Source organism: Garra rufa, chromosome 3 (genome assembly GCF_049309525.1).
Source record: "Garra rufa chromosome 3, GarRuf1.0, whole genome shotgun sequence".
In the NCBI taxonomy this organism is placed as follows: domain Eukaryota; kingdom Metazoa; phylum Chordata; class Actinopteri; order Cypriniformes; family Cyprinidae; genus Garra; species Garra rufa.
Genome location: NC_133363.1, coordinates 49,206,158 through 49,226,489, shown reverse-complemented (window position 1 = coordinate 49,226,489; position 20,332 = coordinate 49,206,158). Strand labels below are relative to the sequence as shown.

Genomic DNA, 20,332 nt, shown 5'->3' with positions numbered 1-20,332 from the left:
AGATGAATACTGAAATCCTGAATGAAGTTGGAATGTGTTTGACTCAGTTCAGTCAGTATGCGTGTATGAATGCCTACAGATTCCTCGTTGGAACGAATGATGAAGAAACTTTTCCGTCCTTTGAACGAACGAGCCTTCTGATTGCGCAATCCCTCCGTAACGAAATCCAAAGCTCCGCCCCTCCTGGCACGAATCCAAAACGATCACTTTGCGTTGAAACAGTCCGATCTCATCCAACACGCACACTCTCCTTCGATCACTAATGCAATAAAACAGTTCAGGTATACATTTAAAGTGAAAATTAGCGAGGATGGAAAAGATTATGCACAGCCAAAACTCCGCTTGCATTTCTCACCACGAGCTGGCGCAAAAGTGACGTCAGCCGAATTAACTTCCATTAACTTCGTATAACATTGTTAACTTGAACTTACAACATATTTTCCACCAAACGATTGTACAACCATGTTTAACAATGCTACTAACATGAGAAAATGAATTTACATTTGTCCTTTTTGTGTACTTTGTACGATTCACGAACAGAAGTAATAATCCATTCCATCTGATATTAACAAATGAAAATACAGAACAAATATGTGAAAAATAATAATATTTGTGACTCACCTAATGCAATAAAACAGTTCAGGTATACATTTAAAGTGAAAATTAGCGAGGATGGAAAAGATTATGCACAGCCAAAACTCCGCTTGCATTTCTCACCACGAGCTGGCGCAAAAGTGACGTCAGCAACCATCGACGCAACTTCTTATAGTCAATTCTATTTTACAACAGAACAAGCAAAAATACATTTGTAATTTGTTTTACATACCCAAACATGTTATGCATTAAGTAAAAATAAAAAAATAAAATACAAAAAAAAAAATGTGAATAAAGAAACCATTGTACTCAGTTGTAAATATTGACAGAAATCTTCCATCAATCCATTGGTGCAATTATTTGAGTGGGTTACATACTCACCCCCTTGACATCCAAGATGTTCATGTCTTTCTTAATTCAGTTGTAAAGATTTTGTTTTTTGAGGAAAACATTTCAGGATTTCTCTCCATATAATGGACTTCTATGGTGCCCCCGAGTTTGAACTTCCAAAATGCAGTTTAAATGCAGCTTCAAAGGACTCTAAATGATCCTAGCTGAGGAAGAAGGGTCTTATCTAGCGAAACGATCGGTTATTTTCTAAAAACATTTACACACACAGGTAGACAAGACGAGCACTTGAGGTTAAAAAGTATATAAATTGTGTTGTTTTTTTTTTTTTTTTAGAAAATAACCAATGTTTTGCTAGATAAGACCCTTCTTTCCTCGGCTGTGATCGTTTAGAGCCCTTTGAAGCTGCATTTTGGAAGTTCAAACTCGCGGGCACCATAGAAGTCCATTATATGGAGAGAAATCCTGAAATGTTTTCCTCAAAAAACATAATTTCCTTACAACTGAAGAAAGAAAGACATGAACATCTTGAATGACTTATAAAGAATGTTTGTTGTTTGTTGTACATGTTTGTTCTGAAAGTGAACTACTCCTTTAAGTTCCAGCCCTGCTCCAACACAGCTGTCTGTATTTATCAAGAGATTCATTAGCTGGTTCAGATTTAGTTTGATTAGGTTTGGAGCTGAGCTTTGTAGGATGGTAGATCTCCAGGAACAGGGTTGGGCACCTCTGCTCTAATATGATCTGAACTGTTTTTTTTTTTTTTTTGTGATTCCTTAAATCACTAGTGACTTCACGCATTATTTAATCCCATTGGAGAGGTCACGCATGGGTTCGTTTTTCATCTGTGTACTTTGGTTCAAAAAGGCAGGGTCTCATTTTCTATTCCAACTGTAAAATCGGCTGGCGTTGTTTTACCTTTCTTTTTTGTAAAGGGCGTTTGACTTGTGTTGTACATTTGCTTTATGAACACTGGGACGGTACTTTTGCCTACGTCATATGCGTGATTATGCAATGTGTGAGGTCAGGCTAGTGCAAGACAAGCATTTGCAGTTAAAAAGTATATAAATTGTGATTTGTTTTAGAAAGTGACCCATCGTTTTGTTAAATAAAAACCTTATTCCTCGCCAAGGATCGGGAGCCTTTTGAAGCTGCATTGAAACTGCAGTCCTTCAACCTGTCGGTCGACCATTGAAGTCCACTATATGGAGAAAAATCCTGAAATGTTTTCCACAAAAACCTTAATTTCTTCGTGATTGAAAAAAGACATGAACATCTCGGATGACATTGGGGTGAGTAAATTATCAGGATTTTTTTTTTTTTTTTCCGGGAAGTGACCTAATCCAAAAATGAAAATGTGAACATTTTCCTCATAGTTTACTTGCCCTCATGTATTACTCACCCAGATGTATTTGACTTTGTTCTTTTAACACAGAGATGTTTAGGAAAATAACCATCTGTGAGTCACTGAGTCAACAATCAGGGGTGTATGATTTAATGTCATGTTTGTTCTGCGTGGTTTTTGAAGCATCAATTTCTAAGCGTCCTATTCTATTCAATAATTAGGATTTAGAGATCCTAAATTTTTTTTTTTTTTTTTTTTTTTTTTTCAGAAAAAGCCAAATACATCTGACTGCATGAGGGTGAGTGAATGATGAGAGCATTTTAATTTTTGGGTATATTGGGTAAATATTTTTAATAATTAATAATATTGAGTTCATATTATTCATTTGAAATAGAGTGAAAATCAACAGGGTTATGCACAAAACGTTGACTTAAACATGTTTTCAGTTGTGTTTGAAACTACCTGGTTATTATGCTACATTAATTTTATATTAGGTAATACTTTCTTTCCACAAACAAAACATTGAATTCAGGCTCCTATGTATTTGCTTCTTTACTACCAACATAGGGAAATCATGCTTTGCTTACCACTGCTAAATATAAATGGCTGTTTATTAAGGTCAAGACAAACTATGAGGCCTGTGCAGAAGTGCCTCAAGCTCTTAAATCATCTCATTTGTGGATTGCTTGACTTTATAAAGAGGCGAACTGCATAATTTATTTTACTGGAATGATAGGGCAAATAATACTTGTTGTATTAGCTGTTGTTTATAAAAACGTAAATCCATAATAGAGGTTTAGAACCTGATCCCAGGTTCAGATGTCACGGGCAAACAAGACCTTTACATGAAAATGCATTTTCTTACCAGAGCTTAACCTGGGCATGTTTACTGATTCATCATTATAACATTGCAGTGTTTACGTTTTGCATTGAACGCACCATTGTTTAGGAAACCTTTATTCTGCTCGGTGCCTACAGACCGGTTTTATTCCAGGATGTGTTACATCATAAGAGCTATTGTGCAAATAAGACTTTTTGTAAAGGTCTATGAATATTTTCATACCACCTTTTATAAACACTATTTTAACTGGTTGATATTAGTTAACTAAAACTAAAATCGAAACAAAGAACTAAAGGCATTAAAAACACAATTTTGTTACTTGAAATAAATGTTAACATATATATAAATGTTAATTATTTTATCTTTTTTTTTTTTTAGTACTGACCTGAATAAGGTATTTCACATAAAAGACATTTACATATAGTCCACAAGAGAAAATAATAGTAAAATGACCCCTTTTAAAAGTTTGCATACACTTGATTCTTAATACTGTGTTGTTACCTGAATGATCCATGACTGTTTTTTTTTTTTTTTTTTTTTTAGTGATAGTTGTTCATGAGTCCCTTGTTTTGGGACTTGGTAGTTAAACTACCCACTGTTCTTCACAAAAATCCTTCAGGGCCCACAAATTCTTTGGTTTCTCTGCATTTTTGTGTATTTGAACATTTTGAACTTTTCAACAACGACTATGATTTTGAGATCCATCTTTTCACACTGAGGACAACTGAGGGACTATGCAGTTATTAAAGAAGGTTCAAATGCTCGATGCTTTAGAGGAAAAACTGCATTAAGAGTCGGGGGTGAAAACTTTTAGAATTTGAAGATCGGGGTAAATTTTACTTATTTTGTCTTCTGGGACACATGTAAGTATCTCCTGTAGCTTCTGAAGGGCTTTAGTAAATGCAAAAGAATATGATATTCAGGCAAAATAATAAAAATGTACACAAAATGGAGCATCAGTGAGCTTTTGAACCTTCTGTGATAGTTGCATACGAGTCCCTCAGGTCCTCAGTGGGAAAAGATGAATGTCAAAATCATACAATCATTGTTGGAAAGGGATCAAATACACAAAAACGCTGAAAACCCAAAGAATTTGTGGGACTTAATGGATTTTTCTGAAGAACTGCAGGCAGTTTAATTGTTCAGGACAAACAAGGGACTCATGAATAACTAGCACTAAACAAACAAAAAGAAAAAAACAGCTGTATTAAGAATCAAGTGTATGTAAACTTTTGAACAGGCTCATTTTTATAAATTCAACTATTATTTTCTTTCAGAGCAAACATATAAGCAGTGACGTCCTCATCTCTGTTATACCTGTGGTCACGCAGACTGGCGCTCCACCTAGAACGATGGCTTTTTTTTTGGTTTCCTCCCCTCTGTGAACAGCAGTGTATCAACACACACGTCTCCACACCCTCTGAAGACCAGGCTACAGGCAAGTACACCGGTTTTCTACACTTGTGTAAATAGTATGCATCAGTTGCTTTCTGTAGCATTCAATTTCAGTACTGTTCCTTTATCTGGATGATTTTTATTTGATTATTTTTAGATGATTTAGCTTTTTTTTTTAAGTTGTGGCACAGCAACAAATTGTCTAGAAAAGTACATTTGTGTTTTGTTTCTCAAACGCATGTCGAGATAGGACACATTTTTAATTGTAATTGTTGGAAGCACCACATCATATTTTAAAAATCATTTCCTTGCAATCTTATTTCCAGCTTTAGGCTGAATGTTTTCCATCTGTGAAACAAGAGAAGCCAGAGGCCATTTCCAAGTCAAATGAGGGGGGAAATGAAAAACCAGTTCTCTGACCTCACTTAGGCTTTCATTTTGTATTATTCTGCAGTCATTGACAACCATACCACTCTACTATTTTCCATCTCTTCTTCCTTTTTCTTTTGCATTGTGTGCTGGGGTGTGGGAGGGGATTGGCCCTGCAGGTGGAGAAGGGATTTTTCTTTTTCAGGCCAGATCACGTTTCACTGTAATTTCTGATTGTTGTGGAAATATTAGATCGTGGCAGAATCTTAGAGCTCTTTGCTGTCTTTTTTTATTAAAAGTGATGGAATGTAAAACCTCAATGTCCGACTAGGTTCACAGACTTCAGTCTAGACGTTTGCTTTCAAAAAATACAACTGACTCAGAACGGCTTGAAGGTTAGATGCGCTGAGATATGCAAAAATTGGTAGTTGCGGAAAAATCTCAAATGAAAGCTTTTTACTCTCAAATGTCCAGTGTAATTTCAGTTTGAATTGCACTGCTATCTGTATTCTGCCCTCCAAAGGCAAAGCGCAGTAACTACACATTTGGTCAAAATTGAGTTAAGGCTTAAAATGGACTTTGGGACAACTGTTTTGTCTTGTGGAAAAGTCTCCTGGTTGAATTGTGTCCTGTTTCAGAGAAACAAGAGTTTCAACATGTTTGACTAGCTGGTGTAAAAACTTTAAAGGCATTTTTCTCAGTTTCAGTGTTGGCATAGTTACTGTACTTTGCCTTTGGATGGCAGTATTGTCAGATGAAATGCAGACAGTGATTTTATGTTTGTAGCTCAACTAGAATTAAAACTTATTATTATGATATGTGCATGTTACTTAAACGCATGCTTCTTTAAATATCTATCTGGATTTTTCCATGTGCTTTCTCAGGTCAGTTCATTATGGCACATGCAGCTGTAAGCATCCAGCCAGCCATGGTGGTGACCACTAATGTGACAATGAACCAGTGGAGCAGTGGAGTGTGTGACTGCTGTGACGACATGGGCATCTGTAAGTGTGGGGTGGAGTAGGGAGGAGAAAAAGCAGGAAATAGACTATAGATGACATCTGTTTTTGCATGTGTGAGGAATGATGAGAGTAAACTGAGTTTGAGGATGTGAGATTGTGGATGATCTAAAAGCAGTTCAATGTCATCTGTTTTCCTGTGGCAGGTTGCTGTGGTTTCTGGTGTACATACTGCCTCATGTGTAAAACCAGTGAGGAGTTTGGAGAGTGTCTCTGTCTCCCCCTGCTGGAGATATGCTTTGGTGGCATGTTGCATCCTATTACACTCGCCATGAGGAGCAGTATGAGAGAGAGATTCCACATTAAGGTAATAACAGCATTTATTACTATACAAATATTAACTTTTAAAATAACAGTTTTCGATTGTAATATATTTAAAAATGTACTCATGTGATGGCAAAGCTGAGATCTCTGCAGCTATTATTACAGTCTTCAGTGTCACATGATATTTCAGAAATCATTCTAATATGCTGATTTTGACGTTTTTCTGATTAAACGTTTCTTATTATTATCAATGGTAAAACAGTTGTGATGATTCTCTGACAAACAGAAGGTTCAATTGAACAGAAAATAATTTAAATTAAAATATTTAAAATATATTATTCGTATCAATGTAAAAGTCTGTCACTTTTGATTAATGTAATTTAGCATTGTTGAATATAAGTGTTAATTCCTTTTTTAATGTTTTGAACAGTAGTTTTATTATAATTTATTTTTAATTAAATTGAATTAAATTTTAAATTCAAACATGACAATAAACACACACACACACACACACACAGAACTGTAGTGATTTGTAGGGCCCTAGGTTTAAATACTGAATAAATATATATTTATAAACAAAATTACCTACCACAAAAAGTGTTTATGATTTAGACAACCTTCTAGCGCTTATCCACCATATTTTCCCATAAGAGCATATTTTATGGGTCAATCTTCCTGTCTCATCCATGTCCAGCTATTTTTAGCTGTACAAAACAGCTCGTTTTGCTGCTTAATATTGCAAATTGGCATGTCTTACCATGTTATTTTAACGTATTACCTTAATTATGAACACAATTATGTAGTGCAGACAGTTTTACAGTTTACTGGACGTTGTTATTCTTCTCGCTGTGAAAAAACACTGTGAAGTCCACATTTACATTTGAGGTTTCACTATATTGAAGAAAAAAACATTAAAGTCTTTTTTGTATCCCTGGACCACAAAACCAGTCTTAAGTAGCATGGGTGTATTTGTAGCAGTAGCTAAAAACACATTGTACAGGTCAAAATTATCTATTTTTCTTGTATGCCAAAAATTATTAGGATATTAAGTAAAGATCATGTTCCATGAAGATATTTTGTAAATTTCCTACTGTAAATATATTTTTAAAAATGTTTGATTAGTAATATGCTTTGCTAAGTACTTTATTTGGACAACTTTACAGGCGATTTTCTCAGTATTTTGATTTTTTGCACCTTTAGATTCCAGATTTTCAAACAGTTATCAGCCAAATATTGTGATATCCTAACAAACCACACATCAATGAAAAGCTTATTTCCATTATTTAATCTCAAATCTCAAAGATGTAAAAAAAAAAAAAAAAAAAAAATCGACAGTTATGACTGGTTTTGTGGTCCAGGGTCACATTTTACACATAATTTGAAATTCTCTTTTGGTTGTAATACTACAGACTGAATTGATCAGGTTTTTAGATGTTGCGTGGCTCAAAAATTGTCCGAAGTTTAAACAGGGTATAGATTACTCCGTTTCAAGTTTTACTTAATTAAGTTTCACTCGATTTGATGTCCATTTCTCTTTCATGAAGGGTTCGATACAAGATGACTGCTGTGTGGTGGTCTGCTGCCCTGTGTGCGTCTGGTGTCAGATGGCGAGGGAGCTGAAAGCTCGACGGCACAACCTAGTGGTCATTAACCCTGCCGTCAACCCGGTTCACCAGCAGCCGCAAGCCTTTAACCAGCCAACTCAAGCCATCAATACCGGCTACCAGCCTATGCACCCCGTCAACCCTGGCTACTAACGACCTCAGTGCATATGAGCACACCTGCGTTCCTTTAACCTTAAGCTCCCCAAAGAGCAAAATCTGCTGTTTTGTTGAAATGATATAGTGAAAATTACACAGTCAAGATGTAATTTTAATATTTATACCTAGCCTACCTGTTCAACAATGCCAATATTTGTACTGAACAAAACAATATTGATTTTTTCTATTTTTTTTAGTAATTTTCTTTATAGACAAATTGCCAAATGTAGTAAAGAATATATATTAAATATATATATAATGCAAAGATTGGTTGTAAACCTGTATAAGTAAATAAATAATATATTTCCTCATAAAATAGTTTGTTTCTCCTGTGTGCATCACCAGTGTCACTTTCAGTCTAATATAGGCTATGCTAAAAAGTCTAGTCAGACAATCACAGCAATCGCTGTATGTGTCTGTAATTGGGCTGTTGTATCTTGTCCAAACAGTTTCAACACAGAACTCATGTGGAGAGTTTAATTAGACACGAAAATTAGTCATAGGGGAATCTGGAAGGAAGGACTAATATGCAGAAAACAACTGACATGTAGCCAACACGTAATTGCGGTAACAAGCAAATCCTCGCGGCCACACACGGTGATAAACAATTATAACACTCCCACTGCTTTCTAGACAAACTCTGCAAATAGTAAGATGATCCTTTTGGCTTTTGGCAAATGGCTCACCTCCAGCGTTTACTAATGAATGTGTGCTCAGCTGGCAAGTAGACCGGATTTGGAAAAAAAAAAAAAATCAACTAAAGTTATTATGTCATGCAGGTTTGGAACGATGATTTAGCTAAACAATGAACGAGCTTTATTTACTTATTTTTTAGTGAACTGTCCCTTTAAGGAAATACTGATATCCTCCACTAGGCAGCGGTCATGTAACGCCAAGAAATCACTTCCTTCAACTATAGAACCTGATTGCCACAAAACTTAAATTAAAATACGTAGCAGCATATTCGACTTCAGACATTATTGCTATAAAAACACCTTTACTATTTAACATTTATAAATCAAAATAAAATAATGAGAATAGACTTAATAGGTTAACCTAAATTATAAAATGTAAAAACGTAGTTGGTGATGGGCATTGGCCACCACTAGGCTTATTTATCCTTTGTGCCGTGCTATACTTCGTTCCGATATTCAAGTATATTCATCTATAATTTGAAAAAGTAACTTTCGTCCCTGGGTGGGCTCGAACCACCAACCTTTCGGTTAACAGCCGAACGCGCTAACCGATTGCGCCACAGAGACAGATGCCAATGGTTTTCATGAATACAGTAGTAGGACCTTTCGGAAAAATAACCGCGGTGTTACTATAGTACAAATGTAGTAACTACGTTTTTTTTTTTTTTTTTTTTACAAATTGGTTATACTTTATACATTTACTACAAATATCATAATTAAAATGTACTACGGTAATTTTCTACAATGTATTCCTTATCTAAATATTCTGTTGTCTTTGTCCTGCTTTGAATTTCACATTGATCTCAGCATATTCGACATAGAATGCACAGCAATACAAGAAAAATAATGTAATGTAGTCTTTTTCTGAAAAAGAAAAATTTTAAACACTTGACTTGTCATTTGCGTTTCGTCAGTGTGTTTCTTTCGGAGATTTTTCTTAAGTTAAGGCGAGACACTGCAGGTGAATAGGGTAAAAAATAACTAATAGTTATGACCTTACTTACCCAGTTGATTGATTACATTGATAATTGCAAACATTTTTTGTATTACAAGTTTTCTAAAATGTTAGGTATAAATATGCAAATGAGGCATTATTTAATGAAATATGTGCTAATTTGCATACATTTCTAGTACAAAAATCTAAACACTGGATGAAGTCAGTTTTAAAATTCTTGTTTAATTTTTTTTGACATATTAGAGACAAATGCTTTTACAGAGGGAATTTTGGGTATCTCATTTTGTTACTCCATAATTCAGAAAAAAAAAAAAAACTTAGAACAGAGAGAAAACACTATATATATATATATTTAAAAAAAAATCAAGCGAATTATATATGAACAAATCCCTCAGTAAAAACCTTCTGGATATAGACAGGAATAAAAATGTAAAGTTTGGTGTGTGTAAATGCTACTGAAGTGGAGATTTATGGCTCAGTGTAGGAGAAAAAACTCATTTTGATAAAACAGCCTTTAAAAATATGTATTGTGATTGAAATCTATTCACACAAATAGATAAAGTGCTATAAAAGAAACACTTAACGGTGTCTTTTGGATATTTTCTTTCCACTAGTCTGAAAAACACTTTATGAAAAAGCAAAAAGCCCAAAATCTCAAACTTGACAGGTGCATGAAAAAAATGCATTTTTGCCTGCAGTATCTCCCCTTAATTCGAACAATATAAATTCTGGAGTAACTTTATGCTGGTCTTGGAGTTGAAAAACCAGATTTAGGGTTAAATCCGAGTTTGGTCAGTAGAAATGGGTTGGAAGAAAAACCGTTAGCATTAAGTTGTTAGCATGTAGCCCGGCTAGCTCAGTCGGTAGAGCATGAGACTCTTAATCTCAGGGTCGTGGGTTCGAGCCCCACGTTGGGCGAAACGTTTTAGACGATAAAAGTCTTTACGAAAAACATGATTTGTTTTTGACTGACTGACATTGTTATGAGCCTTATAAATCATGGAGTTTTACATTGTTGCTTGTTAAAATTATTTAACGTATTTTTTTTTATCTATCGTACAAAAACTAGCATGTAGGCTAACTAATAAAGACGGGAAAGAAGGCCTAATACTTACGGTATTTAGGCTATATTTGTGGATTTGTTTAATGTGCTGGCTGCAGAGGTGTGTCTAAAGAGAATAAACATATGATGATAAGAAAAAAGTGTGTTTGTGTGTAAGAGATAGAAAACAATTTCGCGATTTGTGATTCCAATGTTATGGTAATGCTATTGTAAAAATGTAGGTGTGGTAATGTTATGCTAATTTTTTAATCTTGTCAATGTCCAATTTCCCTCCTTTCAGTTTCACACAAACTCAATAGCTTTTAGCTCGTAATCATAAAGACAGCTGAGTGGAGGGTAACCACCCTAACTGACAAACATTATAGTTGAAAGGAAGTTCACGAGTCTTGGACCTTGAGCATTATTGTGTTGCAAGTGGCTAAAATCTTTAATTATCTGTATCATTCATCTGAGTGCACTAGAAATGTAAAAAAGTGGTTTTGTTCTGCCTGTGGAGGTTTTTAAAAAGATATTATATTTATAGAACGGACCTCTCTGAGCAGAAAATTACTTTTTTTTGAGATTGTGTTTGCCAAATGGCAGGAGAGCTGTATCAGAGATACAATAAGAAGAAACCAAAACCTGCCAGCCTCAATAATCCAATAAACCTTCCCAGGAGAGAGAATTTTAGAATAGCTGTAAGTCTTTAGTGTTACAACCCAAAACTATTCAAGCTATTCAAGTGTAAATGTTCCAGAGCTAAATGTTCCAGTACACAAGGACGTATTTCTGTTTGCATTGTTTTTGATCATGTCTTATCATGAAACACATAGATTAAAGTCAAGGGTTTGTCTGTTTTTTTTTTTTTGTTTTTGTTTTTTTAATTCTACTGCTTTAATGTTATTTTTATGCACCTCCTTTTTTTTTCCTTCAGGGCATATATAAAAACATTGATATGTCTTCAAAAACATATGTTTATAGTTAACTTATAGCTTTATTATTATTATTTTTTTTAAATACAGTCAGTCTTTGTGAGCTTCAAAATGTTGAAACTTCATGTTTTAATTTCCTGTTTTTAATACTCAATAATGGTTAAAACTGCAAAAGCATTTTCTCAAGCTTATATTGACCAACAATTGATTTCACTTCCTTACCATTGCTCTTCTATGAGATGAGAGAAAATACTGAAATAACATGTTTTAACATAAGGCATCCCTTATATAAAAATATTACCTTTGTTCTTCTTATATTCTTCTCCATATTAATGAATGTATTTCTGTGTAAAACTCTCCTGAAAACCAAAGCAGAGGCCATAGAAAGCTCCCGGACTGCTCAGACTGAAACACATGCCTTCTGGGTTGACTTCTGTTTTTGAGAAGCAACTCTCTTCCTCCTACGAGTGCTCCACATTTTGCATCCATCCGTGCTAACATACACTGTAAAAAGTTTGCTGTAAATTTTACAGTAACTTACTGGCAGCTGGATGCCAGTAAGTTACTGTAAAAATGTTTACAGTATTAATACTGTAAGTGCATTTACAGTACTAAAAGGTCTTTACTGTAATTTCATTTACAGTATTTTTACTGTAATTTCATTTACAGTATTTTTACTGTAATTTCATTTACATTATTTTTACTGTAATTTAATTTACAGTGTTTTTACTGTATCTTCAATTACAGTATTTTTACTGTATTTTCAATTACAGTATCAGTACTATAGAGTTTATTTTCATTTATTTTAAACATTTTTTACCTGTAAAAACAATCCAATTAACCTACAGCACTGTAATTCAAGATTTTTACCACCCCAACCCCATAAAAATCACAATAACTCATAAGCATTAGTTCTGATAATATTCTTTTTAATTGTTGAACATTTTCTTTTTAAAAGTACAGAGACTTTGTATCATGGCAAACATACACATACTGAAAAGCAAAAATAAGTAAGTACACTACCAGTCATAAGTTCTTGAACACTAAGATTTTTTTTAAAGAATTCTCTTCTGCTTACCAAGCCTGCATTAATTTGATCCAAATTTAATTTATTCCTTTGATCAAAGCTGAATTTTCAGCATCATTACTCGTCTTCAGTATCACATGATCCTTCAGAAATCATTCTAGTATGCTGATAAACATTATTTAATTTTTAGATTTTTCAGGATTCTTTGATGAATAGAAAGATATTATTTAGCAAGGATGATTTAAATTGATCAAAAGTGATAATAAAGACATTCATAATGTTACAAACTATTTCTGTTTCAGATAAATGCTGTTTATCTGAACTTTCTATTCATCAAAGAAACCTGAAAAAAAAAAATGTATTTTAGCATTATAATAATTTCAGCAACATCATAATAATAGTTTTTGAGCAGAAAATCAAATTATTAGAATGATTTCTGAAGGATCATGTGACTGCAGTAATGATGCTAAAAATTAAGGTTTGATCACAGCAATAAATTACATTTTAAAATATATTCAAAAAGAAAACAGTTATTTTAAATAATAAAAATGGTTCAAAAGTGTACTGTGTTTGCTGTACTTTGGATCAAATGAATGCAGGCTTAGTGAGCAGAAGAGACCTTCTTTAAAAACATTTAAAATCTTACTGTTCAAAAGCTTTGTCTGGTAGTGTAAATAAAATAAAATCATACAGTAAAAATGTGTTTGTGTTGTGTTAAATTTTAGTAGTTTTGAGTCAAAGTTGACAAGCTCTCTGATGAGAAACGGCAGAATGGGATTCAGGCTGATGCTTGTTGTTTGCACCCTCTTTCCAGAAGTCCATCTGATCTGTGACTGTCAATGCATTTGCTGCCACAAAGGTTGACTGTCTGAACAAACCTGCAAGCACAAGAAAAACAGTGTTTAAAGAATTTGCCTCAACTGTCAAACTTGGTGCTGTATGCATTTAAAAAAAAAATGATATACTACATACGAACGCAGTAGTAAGAAAAAAAACTGAAGAAACTTTTTCTTGAAATTTTTTATAAAGAATTTTATGAATGGGTCAGTAAGTCACTGATTCTAGGTGTTTAAAAAAGGTAAATTCATTCAGTAATGAAACACTGCTGTGTGCAGAGATGCACAACATGGCTTTGTTAAGAACCGTTTTTACTAAATGGAGCAAAAAGACAATACTTTCTTCATGATTTAAATCACTTAATATTACATTCTTGTTTATTGAATTTTGTTGCCCTGACACTCAAAAGTCTGCCACAGACCATGCTAAATGCTAACCAATCTGTTCATATAAACATTCTAAACGTGTGTTTCCTAGAAAGTCTGTGCATATAATAAGCCTACTATGATTAAAAATCTCTAATTGTTGCTTTACAGTAACAATAATCTAAATTGACAGACGGTAAGATTGCTATTATGAATTTAAAGGTTACAGTAAGTTAAAGATACCTGAAGCAGCTGCATTTTGCTGTTTAAATGCTGGTTTAATAGAAATAATTTTAATGTGCATGCAAACTCAATCTTGATGTGACAAGACATGGTAATAAAAAACATTCCCTGGAAATAAATACCTTTCAAATGTGTACTTTAAATACAATATAACTTGCTTAGGATAAAAGCATCTGAAAAATGCATGAATGTAAATGCAATGTAAAACAAAAATGTTTTGGGTTACCTGATTCTGCATGTCTGTAAAATGGACAGCTGGCTGTATGATGATTCTGCCCCTGATGGTCAGCATCCAGTTAGTGCTTGGAGAAATCTCCTGTAACAGACAGTGTCACAACACCCTTTTAGTGTTACTATAGTTTATGATCAGAAAAGACAACTACTGTACAGTAATAAAATCTACATTTTTAATAAAATAAACATTTATAATATTTATTAGCAAAACTTGTTATATTAATATATTGCTAGCCCGTTACTCTCTTTAAAAGGTTAACCTGTTCTGCAAGTCAGTGGAGAACAGCAGCCTGTGGCTAATTTGGCTAATTTAGTAACGTTAACATTAACTTAGTTAAATTGATGAAAGGGGAAGCTCACCTGTTGTTTGCACCGCGACGACGGCAATCACCAGAAAAGACTCTAATACACCTCCGATGCAGACGACATGACCACAAGACCACAAACTTGAAAATAAAACACAAAAGATGCAGTTAACCGCGGTGTTCAGTTTTACCTCAGTGTTTCATGTTAGCGCGCTGTTTATGTCACGTCTGTCACTGAAGGGACCGTCTATAAAGTTACATACGACATTCATACACACATTTCTTACTTAAACATCATTTGAAGAGAATTACCTTGCCAGCTATAAAGAGGCAGCGTTTAAAAGATATTATGCTGCTCTGTGACTAACGTTAAGCTTGTCAACTTCGGCTTACTGACATTATTAGCTTACCAGTTCATTATCGTCGATACTATGGCAGTCATTCACTGAAGAAGATCCAAAATAACGTTACACCTCCGCGCTCCGACGTTACAGACGACATCCAGACCAGAAACTTGAAAATGACAAGCAAAAGAAGGGCTTGAAAATACAGTTTAAAATCTCCACAGAAACAGTGGTGTTGCTTAACGCACTTTACCTCAGTATTTCACCTCAGTTTGCTGTTAAGCTTGAGTAAGGGCTCGTCAGACGAACTAACTTGCATTAAAGGGCAGCACAATATACAAACGTGTTTCTCAGTTTAAATAAAGTTTATTTCGACTAATATAGGTCACCTTAATTTACTCACCAGTCCATGTTTTCACCGTTATGGCGGCGCCCCGGCCGTCAGTCAGAAAAAAAAGGCTACCGACAGGAAAAACACGATGAATATTGTTAGTTTGCTGTTAACAAGTGAAAACAAATTAAAATTGTTCAGTTTTTCATAAAACAGAAATAATATACTAACCTTTTTGTCGAGTTATTGATGCAACATTTCTCTTTTGTCCTTTTTACCGCCACTTCCTCTCAACAGGAGAAAAAAAAATCTCCCTTGCCATTGGTCAATTTTTCGCGGGCAAGTTCACTACTGTAAACGGATTTACAGTAGTGGAGAATTACAGTAGTGATCATATATTTTCCCATAATCCTTTGCAGTTTACAGTAAAATACTGTATATACATTTTACAGTATCTTACTGTAGATATTACAGTAAAATACTGTTCAAATTACAAAAATCGGTTACAGTGTAGTTTACTACAAGTTTCTTCATTTTCAAAAGTTCAATAATTTATTGAATACATTTAGTGTATTTGAACATGTAACTTTACTTAAAAATAATACCTTCTGCATTTCATTTATGAGTTCATTCTATCATTTTAAACTTTTCTCCGCCGTTTAAAACTGTGAATGTCTAATAATAGCCTCTCATCACTGATGACTGAAGAGTTGTGTGTTCTTTCAGAAAGCTCTCTGACTTCCTGTCAATTCCACATTGTGCAATTCCACGTAGTTCTGCATCTCATCATGTTTTATTTCTTTATTATTTGTTCTTTGAAAGGTTTGAAGCACAGTGACTCATGGTGACCTGTGTGTCTGGTGGAAAATCTCGACAAGGTTCGGCAAAATTCAGCAAACGCAACTAGTCTGTACTTGAGTGTAAAGATGCTCAGACATCTGTGTCAATCAACGTTGTTCTGAGAAATCCGTCTATCTCAGTGCTGCATTTTAAACATTACAATAACATGTATTGTACAGTATTAATACTTCATGATTTTTACATTGTAAATCATTAAAATAATCATTATTGAAATACAGAGTTATATAATTGCATACAGTGTCTGAGGAACTTTTGCTTAAAGAACCTTGGCTGAAGTTAATGTTTATATTTTTATTAAAAATATAATGAATATAATTTTTGCATAAAGATATAATTTAAAAAGATTAATACTGCCACTCCTGTTGAGAGTTACATCCGAGTTTCGATCTCACCACTGACACCATTTATTGTAAACCATCTGCTATCATGTAGCTGATGCTTATCAGTGCTCATGTTGTGTGTAAGAACAAGGAGGTGAGTTCACAGAGTTTATAGTTTAAGTACAAAATGGATGGTGAACATCTGGTGATTTTCAGTACCTGAGATTAACCTTTTTATGATTCTTAACCTTATCAAAGAAATAAAAAATCTATAGTGATAATACAAAAAAAATGCACTGTTCACACAGACACTGCCTCTCAGTTTCAAATTACTGGTAAATTCTGTGACATCATTTACTGGAAATACCCTCTAAACAGCTGGGCCTCCCAGCATTAAAATTAAAAACATGGAGCGGTATCCACTTTATTTTTCCATTTGTAAATTTAATTTGTCTGACTTCTGGTTTCATCTGCGTCCAGCTATTTTTAGCTGTACAAAACAGCTCATTTTGCTGCTTGATATTGCAAACTAGTGTGTCTTACCATAATATTTTAATGTATTATCTTATTCAACAACACAATGGTTTGTAGTGCATCAGTTTTACTGTTTACTGTGCTTCGTTATTCTTCTCTTTGTTTCCCTACGGCGGCTGAACTGGAAGTCTCACATATTACCAGAAAACATACCGGTACACTCGTTTTGAGTTCACACAGCACATTACTGGTAATGTTTAAACTTCTCATACTGGTAAGTGCAATTGCCAGAACGAATTTACTTGTATTAAAAGAATACTATTAAAAAGGTCCAGTTCACATGATCTGTAACTGGATATCAGTTACTAACCATGATCTTCCAGAATGCAAAAAAATGTTTGAAACAGTTGGAATTACAAACAATTATTCACTTTTCAGATCTATATGTCTTTAAAAAGTTGTGTTTACAGAAAAAAAAGTTTTTAGCATTTTTGATGCCACGAATGCTTAACTTTTTGGATCCTTTTGTAGGACTTTTTTCAAACATAAAGGCAGCTAAATGTTTTCATAACTAGTCATTTATGCTGTGATCCAGTGTCTTGAGTTGAAAGCTAGGAAAACACCAAGGACAGATTGTCACGTTGGAAATAGGAGGTCTGGGTCCAAATGCAGGTGAGAAGATGTTTTAATGAGAATTATAACAAAACAAACCAAACAAAAAGCCAACACGGCAGACTAAACATAAACTGAAACATAAGCTTAACAAAACAAGAAACACGGTCAAGAGCCAGGATCTGAAACACAAAATACACAGAAGACAGAAGACAGGTGAATGCAATCAGGAAGTGCAGTTTAGAAACAGCGACCTCAGGAGGCTGAAGGGAGACCCACAGCCCCGATCATGACAGTACCCCCTCCCTACGGAACGGCTCCCAGACGTTCTCAAAGTCTGGAGGGAGGAGGCACGGAGGAAGGCAACTCAGGGGGAGGGATGGCGGGCCAGGCCCGTGCAGCGCAGTCACCGCCGCGTCAGGAACAGAGAGCGCGGTTGCCTCCGCGTCCGGAACAGAGAGCGCAGTCGCCTCCGCGTCAGGCGCAGAGATAGCGGTCACGGCCGTGTCCGGAACAGAGAGCGCGGTCACCGCCGCATCAGGAACAGAGAGAGCGGTCACCGCGGCATCCGGAACAGAGAAAGCGGTCACCGCGGCATCCGGAACAGAGAGAGCGGTCACCGCCGCGTCAGGAACAGAGAGCACGGTCACCGCCGCGTCAGGAACAGAGAGCGCGGTTGCCTCCGCGTCCGGAACAGAGAGCGCAGTCGCCTCCGCGTCAGGAACAGAGAGAGCGGTCACCGCGGCATCCGGAACAGAGAGAGCGGTCACCGCCGCGTCAGGAACAGAGAGCGCGGTTGCCTCCGCGTCCGGAACAGAGAGCGCAGTCGCCTCCGCGTCAGGCGCAGAGATAGCGGTCACGGCCGTGTCCGGAACAGAGAGCGCGGTCACCGCCGCGTCCGGAACAGAGAAAGCGGTCACCGCCGCGTCCGGAACAGAGAGCGCGGTCACCGCCGCGTCAGGAACAGAGAGCGCGGTCACCGCCGCGTCCGGAACAGAGAGCACGGTCACCGCCGCGTCCGGAACAGAGAAAGCGGTCACCGCCGCGTCCGGAACAGAGAGCGCGGTCACCGCCGCGTCAGGAACAGAGAGCGCGGTCACCGCCGCGTCCGGAACAGAGAGCGCGGTCACCGCCGCGTCAGGAACAGAGAGCGCGGTCACCGCCGCGTCCGGAACAGAGAGCACGGTCACCGCCGCGTCCGGAACAGAGAAAGCGGTCACCGCCGCGTCCGGAACAGAGAGCGCGGTCACCGCCGCGTCAGGAACAGAGAGCGCGGTCACCGCCGCGTCCGGAACAGAGAGCGCGGTCACCGCCGCGTCTGGAACAGAGAGAGCGGTCACCGCGGAATCCGGAACAGAGAGAGCGGTCACCGCCGCGTCCGGAACAGAGAGCGCGGTCACCGCCGCGTCAGGAACAGAGAGCGCGGTCACCGCCGCGTCCGGAACAGAGAGCGCGGTCACCGCCGCGTCCGGAACAGAGAGCGCGGTCACCGCCGCGTCAGGAACAGAGAGAGCGGTCACCGCCGCGTCCGGAACAGAGAGCGCGGTCACCGCCGCGTCAGGAACAGAGAGAGCGGTCACCGCCGCGTCCGGAACAGAGAGCGCGGTCACCGCCGCGTCAGGAACAGAGAGCGCGGTCACCGCCGCGTCCGGAACAGAGAGCGCGGTCACCGCCGCGTCAGAAACAGAGAGAGCGGTCACCGCCGCGTCAGGAACAGAGAGAGCTGTCAACGACGCGTCCGGAACAGAGAAAGTGGAAGCCACCGCCTTCCCACGAAACTCCGTCTCCACCCCCACCGCAAAGAAGGGGCGCCTCCGCATCTCCTCGGCGACACGGGCATCCATCGCCAGGCAGGCGTAGATATAGTTGAAGCGCGCTGCCGACGCCGCCTCAAAGGACATCCCCTCCGTGTTGGGAGCAGAGGGAATGGTCGCCGCCCCGACCGCCGCCTCAAAAAAAAAATTCTTCCCCGCTGGACCCATTATTGATGGCTGCATTCTGTCTCGTTGGAAATAGGAGGTCTGGGTCCAAATGCAGGTGAGAAGAAATTTTAATGAGAATTATAACAAAACAAACCAAACAAAAAGCCAACACGGCAGACTAAACATAAACTGAAACATAAGCTTAACAAAACAAGAAACACGGTCAAGAGCCAGGATCTGAAACACAAAATACACAGAAGACAGAAGACAGGTGAATGCAATCAGGAAGTGCAGTTTAGAAACAGCGACCTCAGGAGGCTGAAGGGAGACCCACAGCCCCGATCATGACACAGATGGCCAGTCCATCCAATAATGACTGATTGCAGAACAGCAGAACCATACGTCACAGCAGTCACACGGCAGCAGCGCCACGGCAGCAGGCTCAGACGGTAGTGGGCGGAGTCTCCTGCTGCAGCCCAATCAGGTCCCACAAAATATCCGTCCTAAATAGTATTCGAAAATAGAATTGGTATGTCCTAAAAAGTATTCTAAAGATTTCCGGAAGGTCTACTTCAATTTACCTTTAGAATTCGAAGTACGGATTAATGCGCACTCTAACGGCTATTATATTGCCCACAACACATTGCGTGTTGAACGAGGATTTGATTAGAACTACAAATACGCATAAAAAGTGTAAAAAAAACTACAAACATGGCGTATATGCGCGACCAACGGATGGGTAGAAAAATGGGGTTTAAGTTATAAATAATCAGTGTGTAACCTTATAAAAAAATATTTATTTAATGTTATTCGCGTTATATTTCATGTGCAGCAACATAATGAACTTTTATAATGGCAGAAACAAATGATGAGAGTCTGCTGGCCAAAGAGCCCTTCA

The 20,332-nt window shown here is 37.3% G+C and overlaps 1 protein-coding gene, 1 long non-coding RNA gene and 2 other non-coding genes across 4 annotated transcripts; 2 read left to right on the top strand and 2 right to left on the bottom strand.

Moving 5' to 3' along the window:
- The first annotated feature begins 5,706 nt into the window (after positions 1-5,706).
- On the top strand, positions 5,707-8,236 carry LOC141332519 (cornifelin homolog). Its single transcript, XM_073837650.1, has 3 exons — positions 5,707-5,896; positions 6,058-6,218; positions 7,720-8,236. Exons 1-3 carry the CDS (start codon positions 5,788-5,790, stop codon positions 7,930-7,932), a joined length of 483 nt encoding a protein of 160 aa, XP_073693751.1. The 5' UTR covers positions 5,707-5,787; the 3' UTR covers positions 7,933-8,236.
- Positions 8,237-9,123: 887 nt separating this feature from the next.
- Positions 9,124-9,197, bottom strand: trnan-guu (transfer RNA asparagine (anticodon GUU)). Its single transcript has one exon. It is a non-coding gene; the product is annotated as a tRNA-Asn (tRNA).
- Positions 9,198-10,430: 1,233 nt separating this feature from the next.
- Positions 10,431-10,503, top strand: trnak-cuu (transfer RNA lysine (anticodon CUU)). The gene has a single exon. It is a non-coding gene; the product is annotated as a tRNA-Lys (tRNA).
- A 2,051-nt stretch (positions 10,504-12,554) lies between these two features.
- Positions 12,555-14,795, bottom strand: LOC141332515 (uncharacterized). Its single transcript, XR_012355316.1, has 3 exons — positions 14,626-14,795; positions 14,258-14,347; positions 12,555-13,464 (listed from the first exon to the last, which is right to left on the bottom strand). It is a non-coding gene; the product is annotated as an uncharacterized lncRNA (long non-coding RNA).
- Between the last annotated feature and the right edge of the window lie 5,537 nt (positions 14,796-20,332).